At 38.4% G+C, this 25,167-nt stretch overlaps 1 protein-coding gene across 1 annotated transcript in view; it reads left to right on the plus strand.

Moving 5' to 3' along the window:
* RYR3 (ryanodine receptor 3) overlaps window positions 1–25,167 on the plus strand; it is a 334,068-nt gene that overhangs the window by 18,306 nt on the left and 290,595 nt on the right. Inside the window, exon 2 of the mRNA XM_081937281.1 lies at window positions 24,013–24,132. Coding sequence (XP_081793407.1) covers window positions 24,013–24,132 — 120 coding nt within the window. The remainder of the gene's footprint in view (window positions 1–24,012; window positions 24,133–25,167) is intronic.

Genomic DNA, 25,167 nt, shown 5'->3' on the forward strand with positions numbered 1-25,167 from the left:
ATAGCTTGTTTTGAAAACTGTTTTGATTTTTTTCCTCTGAAATTTGGGGACTTTGCTTTTCATCTTTGTTTTCACAGCCTGTTTTATTTGTTTCAGGTAGGTTACAGGTATTGCAATTTTTTAAATATATTGTTCTTGTATTCTGACTGCATGATTTCCAGATGGTATGTTCACGAACTCTATTTAATTTTTTAAGATTAACACATACATATCAAATACAAATAATCATAGGTATGGAAATATCATGCCTGACATTTTGGTAACATTTCTCCAATTTCTGTTTTATAGCTGATCTGATTCTGAAATTGCCCATCCAATTACTTCCTGCTGTGGAGTTGCATTTATAGTGCTTCAAGTGTTGGGAGATAATAAACAATTCTCTCTGCAAAATTAGCCTGTCTCCTGGATTGTTTTAACCAGTTCAAGTTGTCTTATAATTCTAGGCTCATACATATCTTCAACTTTTCCATTTCAGTCACCTATTAATAGTCAAAATTCTTTTTCACTGCTAAATCTTTCTTACTTTGTAATTTCTTCTCAAGTAGGGGCATACATTTACACAAGATTTGCGTTCACTCCTTAACTGTAACTGGCACAATCCTGATAGCTATTGGGCTCTAACTGAATACATGTTTAGTTTTGTCCACATTTAAAATAAACTAAGTGATATGCAGGCAAAACCATGCAAATTAAAATATCTCATAAAATAATGTCCCATAAAGTAAAGGTAAAGTTTTCCCCTTTCCAGTAATATCCAAATCGGGGCAGGGGGTGCTCATCTCCGTTTCTTAGCTGAGATATCTAGTATTGTCTGAAGACATTTACATGGTCATGTGGCCAGCATGACTACCATATATGCCAAGGCACACAGAACATTGTTACCTTCCCACCAAAGTGGTATCTATTTATTGACTCACATGTTTTTGAACTGCTAGGTTGGAAGGCAGGAGTTGGGATGCAAGTAATAGCAGCTTACCCCATCATGCAAAGTATCAACTTGCAAAGCACTCCTGATCTACTCTCGAGTTGCCATAGGCAGGAGGGGGAAGCTGCCACCACCAGAAGCACATTCCACGCATACCTTTCTCCCGTTGTATCCCAGGCTACCAGAGCCAGCTGGAGAGACGGGATTTCTACAGCCCGCGAAAGTATTCTATTGGAGAATGTGATTTATGACACACTCTGAGAGGAGGGGGGAAACAGGGTCATGGTTGGTCTGTAAATCATATGGGGCAGAGCTAACTCCACTCAGGAACTGCTGGCATGTTGCTCCTGGTAAATCACTGGATTTCCTTTGAAACTTAGCTTCAGACTCATGGATTAATTAGGGCATCCATCAGAACCCTGACACAATGCTTAGGTCTCGAACCCAGGCTGTCAACTTTCCAGCTTACACAGCTTACACAGGCATAAAATCACAGACATATTCAGAGAAGTGATAAGAGAGGCAGAGTTATTATTGGCATTAGCGTTTCTAATGGGAAAAAGAATCTGGTGGATGTAGACCATAGCTTTTATCACCTATATAGTTCATCATTTTATTGAATTTATGGCTTACTTAAATTAAAAGCAGGAGTGACCTTCTTTTGAATGAACATTCACTAGCTAGTACCTGAAGGAGAAAGTTTTTCTAAGCAAACAGAACTCATGAGCTTCAGAAACATTTTGAGTGCATAGCTAGTTGGAGCATTTCAGAAGAAGAAGGAACTAACTTTTATTGGATTGAATCCTGCCTCTACAACAGTCATTGCTAAATGATGTGTGATACACTTGAGATAAATTGTCCCATGTTGGGACATAGGTCACATAGCTGAGACCTAAATTCTCTCTGTATGTATTTTATGTATTTAAAAAGCTTTGTGTGCGTGTGTGTGAACTTATTTTTCCAGTCAAAGATAAACAGACATTTATCTTGAGTGGCAATAAAAAAACTATCAAAATAAGAGGAGAGAGGAACGAGAGAAAAGAGAGAAGCTTTTACTGGAAATACAACTTTGCAGGTAAAGTTTAAGTGACCTAACAGTCTGCAATGTTCCCATGTCATTTATTTGGCTGCCTAAACTCTTCAATAAGTGCTTTAAAATGCTGTAATTTTTCCTGTGGGAGTTCTTGCCTCCATGGAAACATAATCCAGCTTGACTTCAGTATCTTTTTTCCAGTCAAAGAACCTACCCACTTGCCTACTTTATAATATGTGGCAGCAATTACCTTGAAACAAAGAGTGCTGTGTTTGATGCAGAGATTTGGTTTGTTTTGACTTTGCATCTCTGTCTTGGAGAGGAATTGTCATCATTCTTGATTGAGCTCGGGGAAATTTAATGAGAGTCAATGTTATCATTAGCTATTGGACTGCATCCATAATTCTTTGATTAGTGTATTATGAAAAGAATGAATTATGGTAGCAGCATAAAATATATAAGTGTTAGTGAATTGTGTAGCAGCATAAAATAAGTGTTAGTGAATTGTGCCCCCTGCTTCCCAAGCTGTTGCATTCTTGATCAGCTGCAGCTTCCCCATAGATTTGTTATTGAAGGGCAATCTTGAATAATAGCAATAGTCCAGTTGTGATGTATATAAGGCAGAAGTGCCTTTGAGCAATGCACTCCCCCCCCCTCAATCTATGAAAGAATGCAATTGCCAAACAAGATGTATTTGTGCAAAAGCCTTCACTTGCTTTTCAAGCAGAAATTGAGCGTCTACTCAACTCAGATTGTACACTAGCTTTGGATAGTGAAGGGTTATCTCAGCCAAAGGTAAAGATGGCAAATCACTAGATATGAGGGACTCTAGCCCATAGTCTTGTCAGGGTTGAGCCAAAGATAGTTCTTCCATCCAGACCTCCAGGCACTGGGAGAGGATCTTGATGGTATCTCAGGGACTGCCACAAAGAAGAAGGAATCAAGCTATTCTCAAAAGCACCAGAGGATAAGACAAGAAGCAATGGGTGGAAATTAATCAAGGAGAGAAGCAACTTATAACTAAGAAGAAATTTCCTGACAGCTAGAACAATTCATCAGTGGAACAACTTGCCTCAGACGTTGTGAATGCCCCAACACTGGAAGTCTTTAAGAAGATGTTGACTAGCCATTTATCTGAAACGGTATAGGGTTTCCTGCCTAGGCAGGGAGTTGGACTAGAAGACCTCCAAGTTCCTTCCAACTCTATTATTCTATTCTATTATCACTTGAGCAGCCTGAGGCAGAGATGTACAACTGACGCAATCAACAATATGATGGTTCTTAATCCAATGCGGATGGATGATTTCACCTAGCACTTTCACAAACAGTGGACGTTAAATAGGAGTGGAAAGATGGTCAAACCCTTCCTTGTACAGCCCCAACTAGAACCAATCTTGGAGGATGGAGTAGAACCACTAGTAATTGGTCCCCCCACTCCCAATGGCCTCATCTAGGTTAAAAAAATGATGATATTAAAAGCTGCTAAGAGATATGAATGTAATGCTGGGTAGGAATGACCTTGGGCAATAGGAAGAAGAGCTGCAGATTAGACAATAGTCAGATAAGAGACAGCTGATCCCACATAAGAAATGGGGGCAGGAGGGAATGACAAATGTCTCAAAAGGGACTCTCCCTAATTTCTTAGACTGTAGTTCTAAAATCACACTTTGTAGACATTTTTAAACATATAAAACATTGGAAATATACACTATTGAAAGTAATTTAGAACAGTTGATTTTGCAGTTACTTATAAGAGAATTATCTGCAACCTTTAGCCCTTTAAACATCTATCTTATTTATTCTGAATAGTATTCGCAAAATATTAAAATATCATAATAAAGTCATACAGGCTTTGCCTATGACTGAATAGCAGATGTATGTGTGATAGTTGACATCTCAGTATTGAGTTCTTAGCTGAATAAGGAAACTATGAACTTTGGAAATTATTATCTATTTGAAATTATATGAACATTTTCTGAATCTGTCCTTGTGAGATGATGGATTCAATCTTATATGCACTTCCATTGGAAAAAGAAAAAGCAGTAACAGATAATTGTATAATAATTTGGATCCAATCTCCCAAAAGTTATTTGGAGCACACATGAAGCTGATGATAAGCAGTTATCTTTGATTACAGACATATTCTACATCCTTGAATTGAGACATCTTTTGGATATCAAATCTGAAACATAGTACCACCCAGTGAATATAAATCTATATAAACAATAAATCCCCACTCAAATATTAAGATTATAATTAAAATTAAAATTAAAAGCTAAAATAATAGAAATAATATTATTTCTAACTTGTTTGGAGAAGAAGATTCCCTAGAATATTATGCCAAGCAAACAAGCAAGCAATCAATTAAAAATTCTGATTTGAATACCAGACTCAAATGATCACATTATAGAAAGACCTAGATCTCTGAAGAAGTTTATAATCCTGGGAAAGATAGAAGAAAAGAGAAGAGGGTTATTGTCAGCCAGATAGATTGACTCAATTATTGCTGTGATGGGTACACTGCGGGAAGACCTGATTTTTCCTGGAGATAATCTATTTGTTGGCCACTAAGAGTTGACACTGACTTGATGGCACATAATCAAACCAGCATCCCAAAATATTCCTCATGAGTAAACATTGAAAGAGAAATCAGTTGCCATGCAAATTAACAGATTTAGGATTGAGTTGCTAGTTGGTTTGTGCATTGATTATAATAACTGATCTAGAGCAAAAAGTGTTTATAGCAGGGGTGTCCAAACTTGGGAACTTTAAGACTTGTGGACTTCAACTCCCAGAATTCCCCAGCCAGCATGTCTTAAAGTTCCCAAGTTTGGACACCCCTGGTTTATAGTGTTCAATTGGTGGAATGGCATCCACTAATAGCACGGATTTTTCCACTTCCTCTGTTTTCACCCTCTACATATCTTACCCAAATTTGCTGTGGATGTTTGGATACACTCTTGATCAGGTGAACAAGAGAAAGAAAGTAACTGTCTTATATCAGAAGATATCTGCCATATGAGACATAATATGGGATCTAATCCCTTTTGCAGTGGTATCTGCAGATGGGAAGTAGAACAATCAAGATTTTGACTATGACCACATGACTGAACTCTTGATCCTTAGGGATGGAACTTTAATTGCATGGCAGCTACCTTCTTACTAGATTTGATTTCACCTGAAGATGTATATTTCTATTAAAATCTCAATATCTTCCTTATACTTACAAACTGTGAAATATAAATCATTTTTACATTTTATTTCACCATTTTTTTTCTTCAGCCTTTGGAGGCTAATAAATTAACATAGGCAATTCCTTATCATTTTCTCAGTTTGAATGACCTGAAATTGAATTGATCTTGAAATCTTCACTATATCTGTGCTTTATTATGTATAACCCTAATGAAACTATTTTAACAATTTCTGACTTGCATATTAAGCTTTTTATATTGAAATGAACTTATATTCACAAAGCAAAGAGACCTTTCACATCAATCTAATGATATATATCTAGAGGCAAATTCTGTTGGATTTTAAAAGGGAAAAGTAAGGTCATTTTGGATAGTTTGTTAACAGTAATAAGTGAGTTGTACAAGATTTTATAAACATACTTTTTTTTTCTTTTTAGATCCTGAACTTCACTTTTCTCCCTGTTAAATTTCATCATGTCAGCGCATGGGTTAAGTCTGTCTAGATTTTATAAACATTCTCTTCCTCTTCTAAAATTTCAGCCATTCTTAATTTCTTGTCACTGAAAAATGTAATACTCAAGCTCTTCTTACAGGTAATTAATACAACTATTGGCCCGAGACAGGTTTTTTTGTCCCCCAAATATATTTTTTTATTAAGGATTATAAATGGAAAGAATAAAAGCAAGTACAAAATACACATAATACAAATAGAAAAATACAAAATACAGAAAAATCCAAAAGAAAAATATTTAAAATGTGCTCTGGAGAAAGCATAAAACTAGATACAGATAGTCCTAGACCCAGGATGGCAAACCTATGGCACGTGTGTCACAGATGGCACACCGAGCCATTTGTAAGGGCACATGAGGCGTTGTCCTGTCAGTGCGCTGGCCAGCTGAGTTCAGGCTTTTTAAAAGCCATTTTTCGCCCTCCCCAGGCTCCAGAGGCTTTATAGGAGCCTGGGGAGGGCGAAAACAGCCTCCCCCCCCGCGAGGCACTCCAGAGGCTTCAGGAGCTTCCCTAAAGCCTCCGGAGCGCAAAAAACTGGCCCTGTGGACAAACCGGAAGTTCGGGAACGGATTTCCAGTTTGCTTGTAGGGCTGGTTTAAGCACCCCGGAGCCTTCAGGGGTCTTCCGAAGGCTTCCTTGAAGGCTTCGGAGGACGAAAAACGACCCAACGGACAGACCGGAAGTCACTTCCGGTTTGCTTGCAGGGCCATTTTTAGTCCTCTGGAGCCTTCAGGAAAGCCTCCTGAAGATCCTTGAAGGCTCAGAAGGGCTTAAATTGGCTCTACGAGCAAACCGGAAATGACTTCCAGTTTGTCCGTTGGGTCGTTTTTCGTCCCTAGGCTCCTATAGTCTCCTATACAGCCTTCTAGGCTGCTATAAAGCTTCTGGAGCCTGGGGAGGGCGAAAAAAGCATGCAAAAAATGTGTGGTCGTGCCTGTCATGAGTGTATGCGTGCTGGGGTGTTGTGCATTGCATTATGGGTGCAGCATGACCACACACGACCCCCCTGCGGTCCTCCCGCTTATGGCACATGAGCCAAAAGGGTTTGCCATCCCTGTCCTAGACTTATGATTGGTCACTTAACAGTTATATTGAACCCCCCCCCCCCAAAAGGTACTTATGAACTAATCCCAAAGTTATGGCTCCTGCAGCACCCCCACATTCATTTTCCCTTATGACTAACCACAGGGATGCTGCAACAGCTCCCTTCTTATCTTCCTCTCACACTGGCTCACTGCAGGCATTAATACAAATTATGCTAAGGCCGCAAAATGGAGCAGTTTGTCTCTTGCCCGTGTGGTGCAATTCCAGAATCACTCCATGCTGCCATGCAGCAAAGCAACTGTTCCAGTGCTATTGAAAGCCTTGGAGCGCTTCAAAAGATAACTGAGGAGGGGGGTATTTGGCCTGGTAGGGTGGGAATCAGGCTTAAGGCTTGGGGGAAAGTCATTGAAAGTGGGGAAAAGCATGTGTGGCCCAAAAGGCAGAAGACACGGAGTGTGGTAGGGGATGAGGAGGGCTCGGGAGGGCCAGGTCAGATGGTTTGTGCTTGTGCTAGGCTGCCGAGGGACACCCCCACTTTTCAAGCACCCTAAGCTTCACTTAATGACCTGCATGTTTGTTTAATGATTCATTGGGGAGAGCAGGAATGAGAGGATATCTTTGTGCTTGCCTGAATAATGTTTTTACACAGCTTCTTTTGTGGAAGGTTGGATTGCTACTTTGATAATGGAGCACTTGGTTAGTGTGGGTGGTTTTTTTGATAGATTTCTAAGATTTTTAAGTTAAAGATGCATGAAACAATCAATTATGCTCTGAACTTGCCTGCAAGTTGCGCCAGGTTTCCTATGTTTCCGATAAGCTGGTCTGAAGCTTAAAAAATTGAAGTGTCACCTTGGAGTGCCATTGGTTGAGTTCCTTGGCTTCTTGATTGATAGCCAGGGTATACATCCGACCCACTCCAAGGTCGATGCTATTTTGGCAGCTCCTGTTCCCACCTCTATAGCAGATCTGCAGGCATTCCTGGGGTTGCTTAATTTCTATTCCATATTTTTGCCCCATAAGGCCACTGTATCAGAACCATTGCACTGGCTATTGGATAGCTTGGCCCCGTGGGTCTGGACGTACCATGAATCCCAGGCATTCACGGCTGTCAAGGATTTACTGACCTCTTCTGCCATGTTGGTGCAATACAGCGAGCGGCTTCCTTTGGTGTTAGCCTGTGACGCTTCGCCTTTCTAAGTGGGTGCGGTGTTGAGCCACATTTTCCTTAAAGTCTCGAGGCTCCCATCGCGTTTTATTCCCACACCTTATTGAGGAAAGAGTGTAATTATAGCAAACTCGATAAGGAGGCCTTGGCTGCCGTTGCGGGAATTAAACGTTTTCATTACTATCTTTATGGCCAGCCATTCCATTTGGTACCTTGCTGGGTCTGCTGGCCCGGGATCGTCCTACCTCGCCGGTTTTGTCCCCGTGCATGTTGCGGTGGATGGAATTTTTAGCGTCCTATAATTACTCCCTGTCCTATAGGCCGGGCAAAGCCATTGGGCATGCGGATGCCCTCAGCCATTGTCTGTTACCCATTTTGGTTTCAGACCCCACTCCTGTTTCCACTGTTTTATTAGTGGACGACGGCGATTTACCCCTTTATGCCATTTACATTGCCTGTTATTCTAATAAGGATGCTCTGTTGTCCAAGGAGCTGCAGTGGGTCCAGCGGGGGTGGCCTCAGGGGCCGGTGGCACCGGCCTTTCCTCCTTTCCTCCGCCGCCGCACGGACCTCTCGGAGCTCCAGGGGTGTTTGTTATGGGGGACTCAGGTGGTGGTGCCGGCAGAATTGCAGGCCACTGTCCTTGCCTGCCTCCACAATGGCCATCCGGGCATAGTGCGGATGAAGGCACATGGCTGCGCTTATGCCTGGTGGCCTAATGTGAACGCTGATATTACATCCTGGGTTCAGCATTGCCGTCCTTGCCAACAAAGCCAGCCGGTTCCCCCCGCTGTCCCGATTCAGGACTGGGAAACGCCATGAAGCCCATGGTCTAGGCTCCACCTTGATTTTGTGGGACCATTGGAGGGATAGACGTATCTCTTTATGGTGGTGGATGCGTTGTCTAAATGGATAGATGTTTGCCTCATGACTTCCATCACCTCAGATGCATGGGCTGCTTTTGTATTGTATCCGACAATGGCCCACAGTTTACGTCTGCTACCTTCCAGACGTAGTTAGCCTCCCTGAGAATTAGGCAAGTTTTTGTGGCTCCTTACCATCCAGCAGGGAATGGTTTAGCGGAGCAAGCGGTGCACTCGATTCACCTGTCTGAATATGTTTCTGCGATCTGGGGGGAAGGAGTGTTAAGTCCTCGGGCTTACGACCTAGGCTGAGTTGAACTCGCTTGGGCTGCACTGATTGGTTCCAGCGCACCTGGAGACAGGCACGTTGAGCGTAGCCCTTGGATTGGCTGTCCACCTGGCGGCAGTTCTACAAATGGCTGTCAGACAGCCCTTGTTGTTCGTTCGTGGTTTTACATAGCTTGTAGGTTTGATTGCAACTTGGCATCTGGCGTTATCTTGGCTTGCGGACCAAGCAGTACCCTAATTGGAAGTTCCATTCATGAGGAAAAATACTCTCTAAACAGTGTTTCTCAACATGACTGGGGAATTCTGGAAGTTGAAGTCCATACTGCTTAAAGTTGCCATGGTTGAGAAACACTGTTCTAAAGTATCACAAGAGGAAAAAGAAATTCAAGTGAAGCTTGTGATCTACATCATGTACAGATCATCTGCCATGTCCTGTGCTAATTATCTATGAAAGATTTTAATGGTATGAACAATAAATTGCCAAGTGAAATAGCTAAATGTCAGCCGGCCTTTTAGTAACCAATTGTTTCATTGGTAATTGATGACTGGAAGATTTCTGTTTGAGATATATTATGGTTGCTTCTATGAAACCATTTGCCTAGATAAATCAAATAATTCCTAAAATTTAATCAATGTGTTTGACTGATTCGTAATGTTTTTGTTCCATTGCTCACAGTCCTCTTCTCCATTTCCATTCAAAAATGCCCAGGCTTGTTCACTTCTTTCCTGCAAGAATAGAAACTCCAAAAACATATATTTTGTGTAAAGGTTTATCTCAAACTATTTGTTTTTTCCTTGCCTCCTTCACATATCTGTTCTCTAGCATTTTTTGGACTTTCTAATCCAGGTCTATGGTTGTTACCACATTATTCATTCTGTTCCCCCTTTCATTTCTTACTTTGCTTAGGTCGATCATCTCCTTTTTCCTCTGTTTTTTGATATGCCCTTACCAGCACTTTCTTCCTGAGCTGGAAGTGGCAACCCAAAGGTGTCACTGAATTGAGGTGACAGTGTAATAAGGCTTGTTTTTTTTACATCCTCTAGGCTGTGTGGCAGACATTATCATACCTCTAGTGAGACAATGATATTTATCCACCTGGCTTCAGTGTGTAGAATGAAAAAAGAACTTCCTTGTTTTGATAGGGTCATTACACAAGTGCCATTCTTTTGAATTTTCATAAGATGTCCTATGCTGCCTTTAAATCATGAGGTGGACCTCTTATTTCTATTTACGATAATAATCTATAATAAAATGTTAAAATCTCTCAAAATGTTTTTTTAATTCTAAAGCATACATGGTAAAGCATTATCTATGCTGAACAGAATACTGCTACTTCACAATTTTAATTCTAGATGAATTGAATTATGAAATAGCCTGTGAGTTTTATCTCCAGAAATTAAATCGTAAGGAGAATTTTTTGTTTTTCTTTCCAGAGAAAAACCTAGATGCTGAGATTTCTGAAGTCCTTTCATTTTACCTGTGCTTCCCTGAAAATAGGACCAGATCTTATTTTCTTTTGGGCCCCAAAATAAGCACTACGACTTATTTTCAGGGGTGTCTTATTTTTTCCTTATGTATGGCAGGCCCACTTCTGCGGCGTTCTCATGGCAGGGCCAGAGGCTGTGTGGCATGCCAGTGCCATGAGGCAGGAGGGTAGACCTACCCCCCCCCCCCATACATTGCACCAGCTTACCTCAGGGCCTCCACAGCCAGGACACCCATGCCCAACATGTGCTTCACCTTTTGTCCATGGCACCAGCACACTACTCTACCTCCTGGTCTGTCACAGTCGTGAGCAAGCAGAAGAAGTGAATTGGCAGCCATGTGGACTCCTGCTGCACATGGCTATTGGTGCTGCCGCTGCGAGACAGGTGTCGGGGCATGGATAGCCTGGCTACAGGGACCCTGAGCTAAGCCAGTATGAAGGGCATGAGGCAGCTCTTGCCTCATGGCCGTGGCGCCATGAGGAACCAGATGGAATGGGTGGCCGGGTAGTTACGCAGGATCTTAAGTAGCGCTTATTTTGGGTTTATATTAGGCATACGTGTAAAAAAACATGCTAGATCTTATTTTCAGGGAAACAGGATATTTTAAAGTAAAATTTCCCTTAAATCTTGATACATATAAGTAAATCCCAGTAATCTTAAAATAATTGGTTGAAATAAACTAAACTAAATTTATAATATCTACAATATGTTGACATACCCAATTATTTTAATAAGATATTTGAAGAATTGACATTATCTAAAAGCATTTGACTAACCCTATAATTTTTCCATAAACTATAGATAGCGAGATGAGCAGCATATAAATTTAATAAATAAAATAACATCAGTTTTCAAAAAGTCTTTTTTTATATAAAATAATATCTTATAGGAGTAATGTTTATGAATGCTCCTTCCGTTATTATTCAGAACTATGCTTCATATGGGAAACCTATAAGTTACATTATTTGTGTCATAATATAAATCCTCTCATGTATATTATGATGCTAACATTGGCTATACCTTTATTCTATAGTGGATGCCTATGTTCACCTCTATTCAAGATCCTGGTAAGCTGTTAAGCAATATCGATTAGTTGGAAAATAGTCAGTTGTGGTAAAGACAAATGGATCAGTAGATGAATTAATATGCTGAATCCACAAAAGAGATTACCTACACAGCAACAACAAGCTAGCAAAGCTGAAGGGACTGCATAAAATGCCTTATTGTAGTCCAAAAAAAAAAAAAAGGATATTATGAAACCAGGTCAACTATATAAAGCTCTCTCTCTCATAGCATTCAAGCACTTTGTGAGAATTAAAAGGTGCCAAAGTTATTTGTGCATATTTTAAGGAGAGGAGAAAATCTGCGATAAATATCAAAAGCCATTTTATTCCCTCGCTTTTCTTTAAACAATTGATGCTCTTATTACTGTCACTCAACTGACACAATCATTGAAATATTATTACTTACTTGGCTTTGGGAAATTATAAAAGTATCACTTTTTAATTAGATAACTTTGTCCTCTGATGGGTAGGATAAACAGATCATAAGGGCTTAGTAACAAGATATAAAACTTTATTAACAATAATGTGAAATCAAAATAATTATAAAATGTCACAGAGTAAAGTTATTAACAATTATTTAAAAACCACAGACACCTTTGTCACAGTAGAGGATTTAGTACACAAAAATAAATATTTGTGTCTTAAATGAAATGGATATATTGATTTGGTTCCAAGTTTATGTGGCTATGTTACGTTTCTACATGTCTTGGCATTTCTGACCCATTGTTTATCTCATATCTGTATTTAAATTTTTACACATTTTTCATTTACCGTAAATGTTGGATACAGAAATAGATACATTTTCTTATTTCTATAGTATATGTGTATGTGAGTGACTTTTAGTAAGTATTGACTCCTGACTACTGCCTGGACATGTCCCTGCAGTTTTCTTGGCATTTCAGAAGTGGTTTGCCATTTCCTCTTTCCAAGAGTGCTTGGCTGAAGGTCATCCCTCTGGCTTTGTCTTTCGTGAGAATCTGTATCTTACAATCTCCCATTTTCTAGCCCAATGCCTTAATCAAATTGGTTCTCTTCTACACTGCATAGCCATTTTTGTATCTTGTTTCTCTATCATATAACTTTCATCTTCTTTCTCTTTCTCCTGACTTGCTTGAAATTGCTGAGAATTATCAGACTATCATCCTTGACCCTGGATGAACTTTATCCTTTTTTCCAGTAAAAAATAATTAAAATCTGTTGTATCTTTCTGGAGTCTTAGCCACCTTCTCTTAATTGCTTCCTGGTATTTTTGAAACTTGGTTAGTATTTCCTGTGGGCCTAAGCTGCCTCTAGGATTTTGATATCTGAGTTCTTTAATGAAGAGAGTAAGGATGACCTTGATAGAGATGGGTCAGACCTATTACCAAAGCAATGAGGAGGAAAATATATTTTAAGTCCAAAACAAGCAGAAAGCAATTCAGACAGACACCTCCGTAATTCCCACGGGTGTAATAAGGAAAAGAAGTAGAGCACAATGAGATTTTCAAGATTTTGTTACTATACCCACTCTTATAGTCTTGGCTTTCCTGTGGACTGAAATCCTAGTATGGCTTACCTGGTGGGGCTAATACTTGTTCAGAATATAGGTGGGTTTTTTTTTCCCCCGCCAGCAAAGGCTGGCTGCTGACATTGCCACTGAAAGTAGACTTGGCTTCACTCTTGTTTCTCTTTCTGGACTCAGATACTTTTCTTGGCTCTATGATTTCCTTTAAATTGGCCCATTAATTTGGTCATTTCTGCTGCCTTCATTCCCGAAATGATTTTTCTTTTTTGATGCCTTTAGCCACCCTCTTCAGGTTAATTCATTTGTGCGAAATCCCATTAGCACCTTCCAATGTGGTTCTCTGTGATCCACATTATAGCTACCACATTTTCTCCTCCTAGCACACTTATACGAGGTCCAGAACTTTGTTAATTTAACTTTATTAAGATTGCTGGAGTGCATGTGGCCCATCTAAAAGATGGGGAAAGCGGAAAAAAGAGCTCTTCCTCAAGAAAAAAAGAAGAAGGTAAAACTCACTATGAGAGTACAGCAGCAGTCTACTATTATTATTTAACTGACAGAGTCAAGAGAGGACATTTTATTATTGACAAACTCCATTGAAAATACTTTTTTTTCCTAACTAGCACCTGGTTTGCCTTCTTTTATTTGTACCGAGAAAGGAACTTTGAAGATGACCATAATATCTAGATCCAGGTTGGGTAGCCTGTGGCCCCAAAATTTCATGAAATCTTTGCCCATGTTCTGTGGCTTTCAGAGCCCCTTGTGACGGTAATTACAGTGGTAACACTGATTGATTTCTGCCATTTTGACTTGAAAAATGCAAAACAAATATAAGCTTTCAAATTGGAATAATCATACTTAAAAAGGTGGTACCCATCCCACTTAAATATGTGATGAGGTCCTTCAGACCCTAAAAATTGTAAGGACAGCTGTTGATTTAGTTAGGTATGAGAGAAATATTCAATCTGATAATCAATCTAACACAGATATTTTTTGTCACAACAAATTTTTATTTCTGATTTTTATTTCCATTTGTATATAATTCATTATATACATCTAAGTTTTTATTTTGATTTTTTTAAACAATTCACATAAATAATCCTAAATGAGCAGGGTAAATGACCCCAAATAAACCATATTTTTTCTGAAAATGATACTTAGTTATATTGTTAAACAATTCTCTTGTAATATGGATTTCATATATTTTCTGGGTACTTCTGTGGCACTTGAATACATAGTAGTAGTTAGTTGAGTTACCCTTGGTCAATCCCCCCTTTTAACATGGCAAAACCCAAGGATATATGGGTCACAGAATCTTATATGATGTTAGCCTAATGCCAAAGACTGTGAAATTGGTTGGGAGCTAAGCCATTTATCATCCACATGAAGAGAAACAGTATGTCATCTGGAATGAAAAAAGAATTCTGAGTAGTTCATTTAAACCTGCCTTCTCCACGACTCAATATAATTGATCCTACTACCCTCAAATTATATCCCAGAGTCAGCTGGGGAAGGTTTAAGAGAAAGGAAATGTGTCTTTCCCCCCTGGATTTGTGAAGTTTCTTTTGTTTCTAAAAACAGTTAAGAAACATAAGTCAGGGAACTGTATTTCTAGTTTCCACATTAAAATGGCAGAAAATAATGGCAGCTGTGGTTAAAAATCAGTATAGTAAAGGTGTTGGAAAGGGACAAAGTAAAGAATAACAGAGTTGGAAAGGATGTTGGAGATCCCTAGTCTAACTCCTCCCACCCAAGCAGGAGACTCTATACCACTCCAGACAAATGACTGTCAAATGTCCTTATAAAACTCAAGTGATGGGGCACCCACAACTTCTGAAGGCGAGCTGTTTTACCAATCAAATTTCTCCTTAGTTCTAGGTTTCCATCTGCTACTTCTTGTCTTGCTCACAGGTGTAAGACATCCTCTCAAATATTGGAAAACTGCTATCCTACTGCTTAGCAAATCATTCAGAGCTTTAAATATTGCAATAGTTGGCATCACAGGGACACTAACTGCACTTCCTGTGCCACAAAGAGTAGAAAGGTATATTCTAGGAAGAAAAAGGCTGAATGAGTACCCAGCTAGAAGACTGAGGAAGAAATAAGCAAAAAAGAAAGAAAGAAATTTCATTCTACAGAAACATGAGATGGTCATAGCTGAGTTATAGAGAAAGTCTGTAGGCCTCTCTGTCACATCTGGGCAAGTTACCACTAACCTTAGAGCTGTTGTTTCAATAATTTATTGTCAGACAGAAAATAGGCCCCATTCGTCCATCCCCTGATTTTGAAATTTATTAGTGGAATGCTGTGTAGATAGAATATTATTGGTAAATTTTCAATCTTCCTTTGTTTAGCTTCCTACTGCTAATTTTCACCGAAATCCCAACAGTGGTAATATTATCATTCCTGCTCTAATAAACTCAGAGCTAACACCTTTCCAATCTCAATATGGGACAATGGCTTGCAGTTCTCAGTACAAATAATTATGGATTGCTCTTATCTCATTCAACATCCAAAAGAACTGTTGGACCGACAAATCAATAAACATCCAATACAATTTGTGTAGAATAAATTATGTTTGTTAATTAATTTCATTTATGAAACAACAATTGAAGCATCTGAAGGGTAGCCCCACATAGAGTGCATTATAAGAATCATATTGGGTATATTTTATGTATGACATTGAGAAAAGACCTGTGTAGGTAGTGTTGTAATTGACAAACACACCAAAGCTAATAAAAGCACCTGCTGCTACTGTTGAAACTTTCACAAACTTCCATTGTGAATATCTGAAAGGAGAATTATATATCACAGTTCTGTCATTACTGTTTTTAATAAGCTAACATGTTTCTTCTGTTCATCCTGATTAGATGAGAAAACTACACATAAGAGAAGACCTGAAAGATTAGTTATTTTTCCTCCATTTTGATATGTTGTTACTGTTGTTACTAAAGAGTAGAGGGTTTTTGTCATTACATTTCTGGGAGTAGAATTACCTGAATTTTCAGGGTAAATTATTTTTACCATGTGACATATCCTTGCCAGCATCATCTCTAACTTCTATGCTTCCAAGGAGTTGCTAACTAAGTTATCTGGGAGATGCAAATATTGGGACGATTAGATTAGAAAGTTAACATTACTAACAGAGTTGGAGGGCTTCTAGTTCAATCCCCTGCTCAAGCAGGAAACTCTCTATCAGTGGTTCTCAACCTGTGGGTCGGACCCCTTTGGGGGTCGAACGACCCTTTCACAGGGGTCGCTTAAGTCCATCGGAAAACACCTATTTTTGAAAAAATATGGAAAACATAAAATAATTTTATGGTTGGGGGTCACCACAACCTAAGGAACTGTATTAAAGGGTCATGGCATTAGGAAGGTTGAGACCCACTGCTCTATATCATTTCAGATAAATGATTGTTCAATCTTCTTAAAAATCTCCAGTGTTGGAGCACCCTCAACTTCTGCAGGCAAGTTGTTCCACTGATTAATTGTTCTCACTGATAGGAAATTTCTCCTTAGTTCTAGGTTGGGTCTCTTCTTGATTGGTTTGCATCCACTGCTTCTTGTCCTATGTTCAGGTGCTTTGGAGAATAAGTTGCCTCCCTCTTCTTTGTGGCAACTCATTTGATATTCGAACACTGCTATCATGTTAAACATAGACCTTCTTTTCACTAAACTAGACATACCCAATTCCTGCAACCATTCTTCATATGTTTTTATCCTCCATGTTTTATTGTTTTATTATTTAATAGGGTTCAGACTTCTTCCCCCCAAAGTTGTGCCTTCAAATAACTCTCTCTTCCTCCCACTCACTTTCTAACACTTGGATGATTTGACCCAAAAAATAAACATGGTATATTTTTTAAAAAACGTAACTGGGAGTTAGGGGAATTTTAGTCAACATTTGTCAAAATATGTGGAGGACACCAATTTTAAAAAGTCTGCTACAATATATCATTTCTGGTGGTTGTTTTTTTACATTATTCATGTAACTATTAATATATAAGTACACTGATGACTTACAATAATCATCATCATTTTTCAACTGATTATTACAGTTACTGCAGTGCAGTGTTAGTTGCATAAAGATGAATGAATTATTTTGCTTACAGTGTGTATGAGCTAGTTGATTTGTAACACAATTAAATGGTATTATGTTTATATTTTCCATTAATTCTTATGTTTCCCAATACTTTTTTTTTAAATTAACTGTCTTGACCCACAGAAACTGTCTAATTAAATAAGAAGTGAAAGATAACTCATCTGTGGATCTTAACATGATTACTAAGGCATGTACAATGCTAACCAAGGCGTTTACAAATCATGTCCACATCATCAAGATGACATTATGTAGTTGGGTAATGAAATGCCAGCAAGCAAACAACCAAGCTCAGAGCACCAATGACTCCACCATGTATCCATCTTTCGTAACTATTTAGAAACATTAGTCTAATTCTAAATACGGGTAGTAACTCTTCAATTGTGATATCTAATTCACAATTTGAAAATTGAATTTAACACTGCATATCTTCTGAGGAAATGGTACAAACATGGCATGCTTTTATTAACTAATGTTGGTGAAAAAGTAGATGAAACAAAAGGCTTTTCAGGTGTTCCATTGTTAAGTCTATGTGTTTTGATTTTTTCCTTGGTTGTCTTTTCATTTTGTTAGATTGCAGCGTTACTTCTTTAGGTTGAAATAAGTTACAGCTGCAAAAGAAAATTGGACTTTCTCAATCAACATTATTCTCTATATTGAAAAAATTGTCATTTAATTTTGAGTTCACATAGTAATATTTAAAGATGGGACATCTTTTATTCCAACACTCATTATAATGTTTCTGGTTTTTAATATAGAAATAAATTGGATAAGTAGTCTTTCCCATTCTAATTTATTTAATGCTACTCAGTCTATCTGCATGAATCTGTAGCCATCTTCATAATTGACCATATCCCATTTTTCCTCCGACATATGCAGAAATTAATAATACACTAAAAATAGATAGTTTATTCTATTTCTACTCTTTTTCTTTCAAGCTGCATTTAGTAAATATCTGATATTATAATCATCACCAGATAATATCTTATATCAAAATGCGTATAAAACTACATGTAAAAAATTTGTTTTAGGATCAAATGCATTTAGATTTGCTTATTTTGAAAGGAAACAACTTTAAATAATATTATTTCACCAAACATGCATTTAATTAAATTTAATATTTAATTACAATTTTTTAATGGGGGAGTCTTTTAATGCAGTTTAATGTAGATTAACAATATGCTTATGAATACATTCATAAGGAAGTAATACGTATCATAAATTCAAATCACATTTCTGGTTCTGTTAATATAATAAAAATTCCACCCTGTGCCAAACACTCTTTAAAAAGAGCTCTCTGTCTAACAGTTTTATAAACTTAATACAATTAAGGAACCCATTCCAGGAAAGAAATAACAATATGCCCAAAGAATTGAATCATATATTAGGGCTTATGTCTGTTTTTATCAATAAGACAAGCAAGCTTGCATCTGTAGACCAGAGGTGGTATTCAGCAGATTCTGGCCAGTTCTAGAGAAATGGTAGTGGAAATTTTGAGTAGTTCGGAGAACCGGTAAATACCACCTCTGACTGGCTCCATCTCCATCTATTCTCTGCTTCCCGAGTCCCAGCTGATCGGGTGGAAGGAAGTATGCAGTGGAGTACCCCAAGGCTCTGTTTTAGGCCCAGTACTCTTCAACATCTTCATCAATGATTTGAATGAGGGAATTAATGGGTAAGTCATCAAATTTGCAGATGACACCAAGCTGGCAGGAATAGCCAACACTCAGAAGATAGGTTTAAGATACAGACAGATCTTGACAAACTTGAACATTGGGCACTATCTAATAAAATGAAATTCAATGATGAAAAGAGTAAGGTTCTACATTTAGGCAACAAAAATGAAATGCACAGGTTCAGTATAGGTGGACCTTGCTCAATAGTAGTAACTTTGAGAGGGATCTTGGAGTCCTAGTGAACACCCATTTAAATATGAGCCAGCAGTGTGCAGCAGCTGCCAAAAAAGCCAACACAGTTTTAGACTACATAAACAGAGGGATAGAATCAAGATGATGTGAAGTGTTAATACCACTTTATAATGCCTTGGTAAGGCCACACTTGGATTACTACATTCAGTTTTGGTCGCCACGATGTAGAAAAGATGTGGAGATGCTAGAAAGAGTGCAGAGAAGAGCAACAAAGATGATTAGGGGACTGGAGACTAAAACATATGAAGAATGGGTGCAGGAACTGGGTGTATCTAGTTTAATGAAAAGAAGGACTAGGGGAGACATGATAGCAGTGTTCCAATATCTCAGGGGTTGCCACAAAGAAGAGGGAGTCAAACTATTCTCCAAGGCACCTGAGTGTAGAAAAAGAAGCAATGAGTGGAAACTAATCAAGGAGAAAAGCAACTTAGAACTGAGGAGAAATTTCCTGACAGTTAGAACAATTAATCAGTGGAACAGCTTGCCTCCAGAAGTTGTGAATGCCCCAACACTGGAAGTCTATAAGAAGATGTTGGATAGCCATTTGTCTGAAACAGTATAAGGTTTCCTGCCAAGGCAAGGGGTTGGACTAGAAGACCTCCAAGGTCCCTTCCAACTCTGCTATTGTATTGTATTGTATGTAGGAAATGGGGATTTTGCAGTAACCTTCCCCTGGATTAGGGAGGGAATGGAAATTTTACAGTATTCTTCCTTTAGAGTGGGGAGGGGATGGAGATTTTACAGTATCCTTCACCTGCCACGCCCACAAAGCCATGCCACACCACAGAACCAGTAGTAAAATTTTTTGAATCCCACCACCTTATTCATAAAGTCTCCTTAAGTTACTTCTATGACTGTGAGCATACAAAATGATCAGTGAAGGCAGTGTGACCTTGATTATTAGAAAGTTTACTGTAGGCATCTGAACTTGTCTTAGTTGTTCCTGATGGGAATATAATACCAGTGGTTCTGATCACATAAATAGCACAATATGTATCTTGCCTTTCCAATGTAAAACAAAACACATCTAATAAAATTTGTTTATCAGATTAAACACAAGTAGTTTTATACCTGCATAATAATATCAGCTGGGTTCCAAATGTCAAATGTTGAATTTTGATAATTGTTATATAATGTACAGGTCATATTTTGAGGGAAATATGATGTAGCTAAACTTTTATTTTCTGGGAAAGCAGAGTAATTCTGAAAAATGTAATACTATTTCTAATATATTCAGTTGTTTTATTAATTTATACTTTCCATCATCAATCAAGCACATATACTGACATTACTGCATCATTTTCAGGAAGTGTAACATTTCAAAAAGTGTAAGGCTATTAACTGTGTCAAAGAAAGCATCAGATATGCTATCTGTCTTCCGATCATAAGCTTGCATTTGTAAGTACTGTATGCTCTGGACAAAGATGTATTGTACAACACAGAAAATAGCATAACTGTATTATTTGGAAAAGATTCTTAAGGAGTTTTTAGTCTTGATATCCACTGAGGTTATTGTCAAGCCTGCAAGCAATATTTTATAGCTGTAAAATCCATTTGTGTGACTTATATAAAAATAACACCTGAATAACAGATGCAGTGGAATGAATTTTAGCATTTGATATACAGGAAAAATCAGGTTATAAGTGATGATAATAATGTTTTTTTTATATTTGTCATAAAAAAGTTAATAGCAAATAAAAATATTGCAAGATTAACCAAGTCAAATAGGAAAACCAAGTCTGTTGTTATTTCTTAATATAGCAGTATAAGAGGCATCAGGCTTAGAAACATAAGGTTTTTTGAGGCCTGAGCAAAAGAAATTAGTTGTCCCTGGGCTGTATTAGAGCATAAGCATTCTGCCTATGACATCTTTAATATCCATCATTTTGAATTGCTCACTCATCTGGCATGCCTTACCCATTTTTTTTCTTCAAGACATCCACAGAAGTACATATACAAAGAAATTCAAGAATTTTCAAGCAACTATCATCTCCCTTTTATTCTGCCTCCAGTTTTACTGAATCTGAGAAAGATGCTGAGATAATTTGGGGAAGGGAGAATTTATTCTGTTCACTCAATCCACTGGCTGTTTGGTTTTAGCAACAATCATCGTCTGACTCTATAGGAATTACTCCTGTTCAGCTGCAAAGAATTAGCATTATATTCAAACTAATGTTGTTGTTGTTGTTGTTTGTAAAAAAAAATTATTGGTTTTACAGAAAATTTCAGGAAAGGGGATGGTGGATGAAGTTACAAATTTTGACAGCTACATTATGCAGGAAATGGCACTCCCCCCAATTCTCATAACTTTCACTTATTAATACATTAAGTATTCACTACTTAGCAATATTTTGACAGCATATTTTTACCTTATATCTTCAAATAATTTCAATCTATTTTATATCAAATAGAAAAAATTCTCTGTATTAGCAATTGCATTATTTTTCTAATTCACTTTTGTGATCTAAGTTTTCTCGGTGTTGCCTCTTCTCCCCCCTCCAGCAAGGCTCCGGCACCTCCCGTGTCTTGTGTATCCCGTGTGGTGTCATCGGTTTTATCTAGGAGCACTTTGGTTTTTTCCATGAAGACCTCCGCCTCCATGGTTGTGTTAATTCTAACTCTAGTGTCCTCCCAGAATATCAACATACCTTCTGGGAGAAGCCATCTGAACCAAATTCCTTTCGGGTATAATTTCTTCGCTAACAACGAATATTTTTTTCTTTTATCTCTAACTTTCTTTGGGATTTGTTTCAGGATGGCTATCTCTCTATCCTTGTATTTCAACACTTGCCCCCTTTGTGCACTCAGAATCTCATCTCTTGTAGTCTTTCTAAGGAATTTAATGTGAACCTCCCTTGGAACATTGTATGTTCTAGCTTAGGCGGAATTGACTCTATAGACCAGATCAATATCCCATCCCAGCTGTTGTCTGTCTTTTTTAATATATTCAGCCAACAACTTTGTCATAATTTCCCTCAAATCTTCATCATCAGCCTCAATTACATTTTGAAATCTAAGGAAAAAAGACATTCTTTCAAACTCCATTTTTATCTGATGGTTCTCAAGTTCTTGATTTCCTCTCTGGACTCCCCTCACCTCCCCCCTCATCTCGGCCGTCCCCTCCTCCAAAACTTCCAGTCTTTGCGCATTTTGAACCGTTCGGTTTTGATTTTCTCTGAGCTGTTTGTTCATTTCTTTTAGTTGGTTCTTCAATTCCTCCTGCCCCTTTAAGATCTTTTGTAGCATCTGTTGGGTTATATCCTCCTCCGGGGGCTTGGGTTGTAACAGAGATGTTAGTGTCTGTTGCCCGCTGGGACTGGATGTTGAAGATGTAGGGGCAGAACCCGCATAGCCTGGTTTCCCAGGTGGTGGTCTTTTCGGTGCCATTTTAGTAAAGAAAGCTCAGAGATGTCTGTGTCAATACAATAAAAAGGGAGCTGTAAAGGTGGGTAGCCAAGAGAGATCGTGAGGCAGGCAGTCCAGGCAAATAGAGACCTTTTCTATAGTTCAAATCCAAATAATAAAATCCATTGTTCCAAGTCCAGGGTATTGTATATCAAGAAATATCTCTGACTGTCACGGAGACAAAGACAAAATGCCAGCAGTTTCTGTGGGTGGAGTCAAATTTCAAAGCACAAGAAGACAACGGAAGTGTGCCATCTTGCCTTGCCAGCACCGGGATCAGAAGGCAACAAACCAAAAGTTTTTAAAGTTTTCACAAAAGTCAAATCATCACCTCATTTTCACAATTGCAGCAAAGTATTCATCTGCTGTTTGCTATGAGTGTGATTTCATTCCACAGTTCTCTCCACACCTCCTCCGGGGGTAGAGAGCAATTTAAAGCCGCTTTTCCAAGGGGGGGGGGAAATCACCCTCCCTCTAGTCACACTTCCCAAGAGCAGATTGAACGTTTTAAAAAGCTGGCAATTCTTTTTTTTCCAGTCTGAAAAGGGAACGGGGGGGATTTCCACCTCACCACATTGCAGCTGCAGCTTTCAAATCGTCGAATTCGTCCAGCTGCCTTGACGCGAGAGCGCGAACTCGCGCCTCCCCTTTTGCCTCCTGGTGCCTAGGGCAATGCAGGGAGCTCCCCCGCGGCCGCCGCCGACGCAGGGGACTCCCTGCTGGCTGCCCCCTCGGCAGGGGGCCCTACGAGGCTCCCTGTGCCCCCCCCCCCGATTAAGGGGGAGCCCACCAAGAGCACGCGGGGCGAGCGAAGCACGCCCGTCGCGATCCACAGCCGGAACTGGAACCCCATTCAAACTAATGTTGTTGTTATTGTTAGAGATCCCGTGAAGGACAAAAATGATGAAATGGGGAACTTCAGTCCATGATGTAGGCTAAATTCAGATTTAATACAATAATACAATAGCAGAGTTGGAAGGGACCTTAGATTTCTCCTCAGTTCTAAGTTGCTTCTCTCCTTGATTAGTTTCCACCCATTGCTTCTTGTTCTACCCTCAGGTGCTTTGGAGAATAGTTTGAGTCCCTCTTCTTTGTGGCCTGAGATATTGGTACACTGCTATCATGTCTCCCCTAGTCCTTCTTTTAATTAAACCACACATACCCAGTTCCTGTAACCATTCTTCATATGCTTTAGCCTCCAGTCCCCTAATCATCTTTGTTGCAGATTCAAATTGGAGGGAGGTAGAAAAAAGAAAGGAAGCTACATCAAATGCCTGAATTTTTTGATGACATAGATTAACACACCTCTCCTCATAACAATGTGAAGACAGGACTACGTAACCGAAATTTCATATAGTTTTATTTTTGTCAAAAATATCTAGAGTACATTGCCAGTTTTAAACAAATGTTTTCTTTAGAGATTTGTCAAAATGAACCAATTAATCTCCAATCAAATCTTGCAAGTATTTCCAATTTGTTCACATGCTTCTTGTATCTCATGACAGGATGATGAAGCGGTACTTCAGTGTGTAGCCAATATTCATAAAGAACAGCGCAAGTTCTGCCTGGCTGCAGAGGGGCTTGGAAATCGCTTCTGCTTTTTGGAACCAACCTCAGAAGCTAAAGTAAGACTCCTTTCTTATTATAATTTAATTTAAATGTAGCTTAATTCTTATTAGCTGACCAGAATCGCATTGGGGAAGTGGACAGCTGTATAAATCAATGTAAATAAATAAATCATCATTAATCTATAAACGGTTATTAGAATTTTTATTGCACTTCCTGTAGGAGGTGTATATCATGCAAAATCCCGAGTTGTTTTGCTGTGCGGTGTTCTCACAAAAAGTAAGGCTTTGTTTGACAGCTGACTTTGCAATTCAAGAATGGAAGTTTCATTAATTTTCGATAAGGAAAACTATCCTTTGAGCTACATGGACATTTATAAGGAGAGTGTCCTTGGAAATCTACAAGGAAAACTATTTTTGGAATTGGGGTGGGGGTAGGGAATCAAATCACAATCTGTGCTGTCCATAGTAATGTTATACAACAGACATTAAATGATGTCTTCTTGCTGAATTAGTACCAATCAGCCTGTTGTATGTAAATAAATTGTAGAATTTGTATATTCTATTTCTTTACTATTCTATATTAAAAAGAAGATACCAATGACAAGAGATTTTTTTCTAGGTTAGCTTCATGACATAGATTAAAAAACATATTTTAGTACCAAAGTGAATGATTTATATCCTTTAATTTCTCAAATAATAAAGTTTAATCACTTATTAATAATTAATATAGTATGAATTTTTTTTTGTAAAAATGTTTTATTCTTTTGTATTTGCTTTTTTTACTCCACTGAATTGTTTCTGCCAAAGATAAAATCTTTTTAAAATCACTGACTTAAAGCTTAGCTCCAGTAACAGCTGACTCAGTATATAAGAAATGCTGCAGTTTAATTGAAGTCATCTATGATGCAGCATAAGAAACAGAGACAGTAAGAAAGGATTTAGAATGATGGAAAAGGCCTGGTGTTAAATTAATCTATTAATCGGTCATTTTCCAAGTGATATGAAACTTCTTGGTTGATCTTCTCCAATCTGATCTCCTCCAGATATATTGGATATCAGTCTTTGTCTATTGCTGCCAAAATGGCCAAATGC

Source organism: Natrix helvetica, assembly GCF_964273705.1.
Source record: "Natrix helvetica genome assembly, chromosome: 1".
In the NCBI taxonomy this organism is placed as follows: domain Eukaryota; kingdom Metazoa; phylum Chordata; class Lepidosauria; order Squamata; family Natricidae; genus Natrix; species Natrix helvetica.